The sequence below is a fragment of the Haliaeetus leucocephalus genome, unplaced genomic scaffold (genome assembly GCF_000737465.1).
Source record: "Haliaeetus leucocephalus isolate CR32 unplaced genomic scaffold, Haliaeetus_leucocephalus-4.0 Scaffold13, whole genome shotgun sequence".
Classification (NCBI taxonomy): domain Eukaryota; kingdom Metazoa; phylum Chordata; class Aves; order Accipitriformes; family Accipitridae; genus Haliaeetus; species Haliaeetus leucocephalus.
The window spans coordinates 1,087,508-1,092,374 of NW_010972449.1; the positions used below are offsets into that span (position 1 = coordinate 1,087,508).

Here is a 4,867-nt window from a genome sequence, read left to right on the forward strand (position 1 = left end):
CTCCACCCCCCCCCCAAATCCTATCATCCCTTGCGGGCTGCGATAATAAATAAAAGTCTTTATTTCTCCCTCTCCCAAAGTTAAAGGGCCTTGTTCCCTCCCCGGGCAGCTGGAAGTGAGTTGCGGGCAGCGCGGGTTTGTCGGGCAACCCTGCCTAGCGCTCCGGCTTGCTCCCCATTGCCTATGTGTGTATATATATATTTTATTAAACGTCAGCGTTGACTTATGCGTCTCTTATCTCTGCTCTCTCCCCGATGTGTGCCTGCAGTGGGGGATTCAGCGAAGGAAGCTCGTAACATGGCGGATAGCGAGGAAGGCTTTGGGCTCCCGACCACGCCGGCTGACTCGGAGGCCAAAGAGCTCCAGGCTGAAGCCAAGCAGGACACTCAGCTGGGGGCCACCAGCAAGTCCCCCACCTCGCCCCAAGCAGCCTTCACCCAGCAGGTAAGGACCCAAGCTCCTCTTTCTTTCCCCCCTCGCTCTTTTTCTCCCCCTTTCTTTGCCTTTTTTCCCCCCAAATATCAGCTCAGCTGGGTGGCTGCTGCAGCTCTGGGTGGCCGATGAGTCGTTTTAGGCCCCACGGGAGGGAAAAGTCTCACCTGTTTGTGGGCCTCATCCTGCTTTAGTGTTATTTGGGGTCGTGTTCAAGCGCTAGACCCGCGGGGAAGCGCACGGGAGAATATCAGGGTGCTTGGAGGAGCACGCATGGAAAAGCACCCAAAATACCAGAGCGAGGCACCCGCTCGTGCAGCGGCAGGCGCGCACCCACCGGTGTCCACGCGTGACCGTACAAATGCACACGCTAACACACAGACGGCCGCGTGCACGTGTATATATTTGCTCTGCCTGCGCGTATTTGTATAAGATATAAACGTACACGTATATACGCACCCCTGGTACACCCGGGCGTACGCATGCACGCGCAGGTACGGCCCCACTCGTGCCCACGCAGCTCTTCCCACACCCACGCAATGGGCCCGGGCGACAGGTTGGGGGTGTCAGGCGTGGGCACCCCTCTAGCGATCCGGGGGTCTAGGCCCAGCGGGGGCTGTTCACCCTCCATCAACCCTCGTCCCCCGCCCCAGGGGAGCGTCGCGTGTTACCGGGACACGCGTGGGCTCCCACGCGAGACTCGCCGGCCACAACTCCCAGCGGACCTCCAAGGAGAGCAGGCCTTGGTGGTAGTGAGCCAGGGACCCCCCCACCATCTCGGCTTCTCCTTCCCCGCTGCCGGGTGGGAGCCGTCCCCCCCGGTGCTCGGTCCCAGCCGGCTCGGGGCATCCCAGAAGGGGGGGGAAAGGTGGGGAGAGGGGCTTTTCCACCGAGATCGCTTCGCTTTCAGCAGCTGCCGAGCCCCTCCGGAGAGCCCGGTTTATCCCCTGGCAGGTAAATCCTCGGGGGGAAACCTCTGCCCGCCGTGGATGCCACCCATGGGGGTGCAGGCAGGAGGGCCGGTGGGGGCATGGGGACCGGTACCGGGCTCTTGCCCTGAGTCTTGGGGTCCCCGTGTATATTTGAAAACCCACCCCCGAAAAGTTTGGCCGGGTGCTTCGACCCCATTTTCTGTGGGGGGACTAATATGCTTGGCTTGGGGGGGGGGGAGAAGGGGGGTGTCCACTGTGCCTCCCACCCCACGGTGGAGGGATGTGTCGTCCCCACGGTGGCATCCGCAGTACCAAGCCCCGCTGCCAGCCTGCGTGGGCTGGGGGGGGGGGGAAATGAGGGGGGGAGGGGAGCAGGGGTGACACCCCACGCCGCCCCAGCCTGCAGAAGCGGAGCCGGCGGGTGTAAATCACTCACGGGAGGGGTGTAAATCTCCTCCGGCTGGCTTCGCAGAGCAGGAGCCGGCTCCGGGTGCTCCCCGCTTTCTTCTCCCCTTCTTGGGAGCACCGAGGCCCGCAGGATCGTGCCCCTAGCCCCCCCCCCCCACTCCCGCATCACCAGGCTCCAGCTTGGAATCCCCTTCTCCTCGGCTTTGTAAACTCACAAGCGGCTGGATTTTCCCGAGAATGCCCCGAGCCCGGTCTTTTTCCCTCCGAGCTTCCCACCGGGAGCGTGGTGGTGGTGATGGGGGGGGTCCCGGCCGCCCCCGGAGGGATTTTTCGCCGCACCGCTGGGGACTGATGGTTTGTGCCTTTCCTCCCTCGCAGGGTATGGAGGGGATCAAAGTGTTCTTGCACGAACGGGAGCTGTGGCTGAAATTTCACGAAGTGGGGACGGAGATGATCATAACAAAGGCCGGGAGGTAAGGGGGGGGGGCCCTGCGTGGCTGAATCTGCCTTCGTTTGTGCGTGTTTTTTTGGGGGGGGATCGCCCACGGGAGGGAAGGGAGCACGCGTGTTCGCACAGCCGCGTGGGTGGGGGTGCGGGTCCGCGGCCGCAGCCCCGTTCTCCCTGGCGTTGGCACGGTCACGTCTCTCGTGTGCGAGACCCCCCCGGGGGTGTCCGTAGGTGTGTGTGTGCCCCCCACGGCCCCGGGAGCACCCCCCGAGCCCTGCCCGGCGATGCCCCGGCAGGGCCGGGCCCCCGGGGCGGACGGCAAGCCCTCCCTGCGAGCTTATATTCAGCAGAAATTGTTTCTTCTGGCTTCTTTCTTAACCAGAACAGTTGGATCGTTAATCCCAATTTCAGGCCTTTGGAAACTTTCCAGGCGAACGCCAGTTGCAACTACTTGGCCAAAAGCTAACCTTGTTTAGAGCAGCTCGCTGGGCGATTTTGTTATTATTATTATTTTTAATTAAAGGAGCAGCTCGGCCCTTCTACGATTTTGCAATGCCTTACGCTGTTTACAGAACTTTCTCATTTATTTTGCGCGCACCGAGGCCAATATACCCAGAACACCCACGGCACCCAATTTAAAAGTATATGTGGTCTTAAGCTACTGTTTATATACTGATAGCAAAGCTGTTTAGATGCATAGATGTGTCCGCAAATAAATAGCATGCGGATCTAACTGCGTCCAGATACGCATTTCTATATGTGTGTGTTTGTCTGCGTGGGTGTATAGAAAAATATACAGCCTTGCAAATCCAACTTTATTGGGACTGGGCGTAATCGATTCCATGACCGGCTTCGTAAACCTGATCCATAGATATTTGTATGTGCACGCGTGTATATTTGAGGGCGTTTGAGGCAACTTAATGTTACCCTTAATATTAATGCATTGGAGGACTGTTAAATCGAAGAGTGCTTAAGTCAGCGAGACACAGTAAAATAGTCTCTCCAGTCCCATCGGCAAACTGGGGGCAGCCCGAGAGAGGCTCTTTTCGTTGTGCTTTTAAATTAAAATCCTCGGAGGAAGAGGGGAAAAAACCCCCTTCGCGCATATAAATAGTAGTAGCTTTAGATTGCGAGGGCACAATAAACAACGCAGAATCAAATTTTCATTTTGCTCTGTCATCTGGTATTTGTTGTGGTCTTCCAAAATTTGCCTGAAGAGGGAGGAAAAAAAAAAAATAGAGAGCTGGTTGTGTAAAGTTTTAGCGAATAGATCTGTCTCCCGGCTCGCCTTCCCCTTGAACCTCGCTGCTGCTGGAAAAATCGGTTTTAAAGAAGGGTCTTGTGTCCGAGGGGACGTGGTGCAAAGCGAGGGGAGAAGGTACTGGGGGCCGGGGTCCCCCGACCCCCCCAAACCGATGCCGGGACACGGGCTGGGCGAGCGGAGGGACCTCCCGAAAAAACCGAGTTCACAAGAGGGAAAAAAAAAAAAAAAAGGCAGCGGACGGAGAGAGACATAAACCACCTTGCAGAAATTTCAAACAAATATCGCGGTGGACAGAAAGCTCATCTGGAGAGCAGTAAAATAGACATTTACAGTGCGGGGGCTTTAGGGGAGATGCGGGATAAGTTTCCTTATTTATATAATTCCCCGTGTTTATTGTTGGAGAAGTCCGTGTTGTTGCTGGTCAGGTGTTTTCGATGGAGTTACAGATAATTCTTCAGGTGGATTTCTTCCCCCTTAAAACGTTCAAGTGAAATCCTCGCTTTCTTCGGTGGTAGCTGCCCCCTCTCCCCAGCTTTTTCGAACCGAATTAAAGCCCAGCGCAGATGCCCTATGGCAGAGATAAGAGCCCGAGCCTCGGAGGAGAGGGCAGTATTTTTAGAGGTGTGGGGTTTTTGTTTATGCGTGTTTTAAGTCCAGGGATACGTTTTCATCTGCTTTATTTTTAAATATTTGGAAAGCTCAAACTAAAATAACATCAGTGTTTTAAGTCCCTGCCTTGCAGTAATGGAAAATATTTCGAAAAGCCCCTGTCTTCAGTGTGTATCCGAGGGTTTCCAAGTATTTGTCAGGTGTGTTTGCTGATGTCTCTGTAGGCGCGTACGGCTGCACACAGACTTCGTGTTACACCTGAGGGCGTGTAGGGCTTTTTTTTTTTTTTTTTTAATATGGGCACACAGAGCCGTTAAGACACATGGGGGGGTGATTGAAATATATGTATTTTAAATACAAATATTTATAGAAATATATATTTTTTAACTTTTTTTTTTTTGGCAAATCTCCCCTCCTGTTCCAGTGGCTTATGTAGAGAGGGAAGTAACTTGCTTCCAAAAGTTCTCACGATCAGGGTTGTTCAAAGAAGAGAAAGTCGAAGTCTTGGCGAAACAAATAATTAACAAAAATACGAATAGATGATCAGGCACACGACTAGGTGAATAAATAACCCGGCCAGCCTCGTAATTATGATTCTGCCTTGATAAATCGCCTGCTTCACTTCAGCTGGGACCTGGGGTGGTACCCAGCGGCACCCAAATATCTCCCACATCCCACATCCCAGGGGAAGGGTGCACCCATCCTCTGCCCCAGCCTTTTGGGAAGGTCCATCTGAGAGTGTGGTGTTGCCCTTTTGTTAAATGACCCCCCCCC

The 4,867-nt window shown here is 54.7% G+C and overlaps 1 protein-coding gene across 1 annotated transcript in view; it reads left to right on the forward strand.

Moving 5' to 3' along the window:
- Positions 1 to 4,867, forward strand: part of TBX5 (T-box 5) — a 40,832-nt gene that overhangs the window by 3,580 nt on the left and 32,385 nt on the right. The window contains exons 2-3 of the mRNA XM_010574244.1: positions 269 to 444; positions 2,151 to 2,245. Of these exons, the coding sequence (XP_010572546.1) occupies positions 298 to 444; positions 2,151 to 2,245 (242 nt within the window). The 5' untranslated portion in view covers positions 269 to 297. The remainder of the gene's footprint in view (positions 1 to 268; positions 445 to 2,150; positions 2,246 to 4,867) is intronic.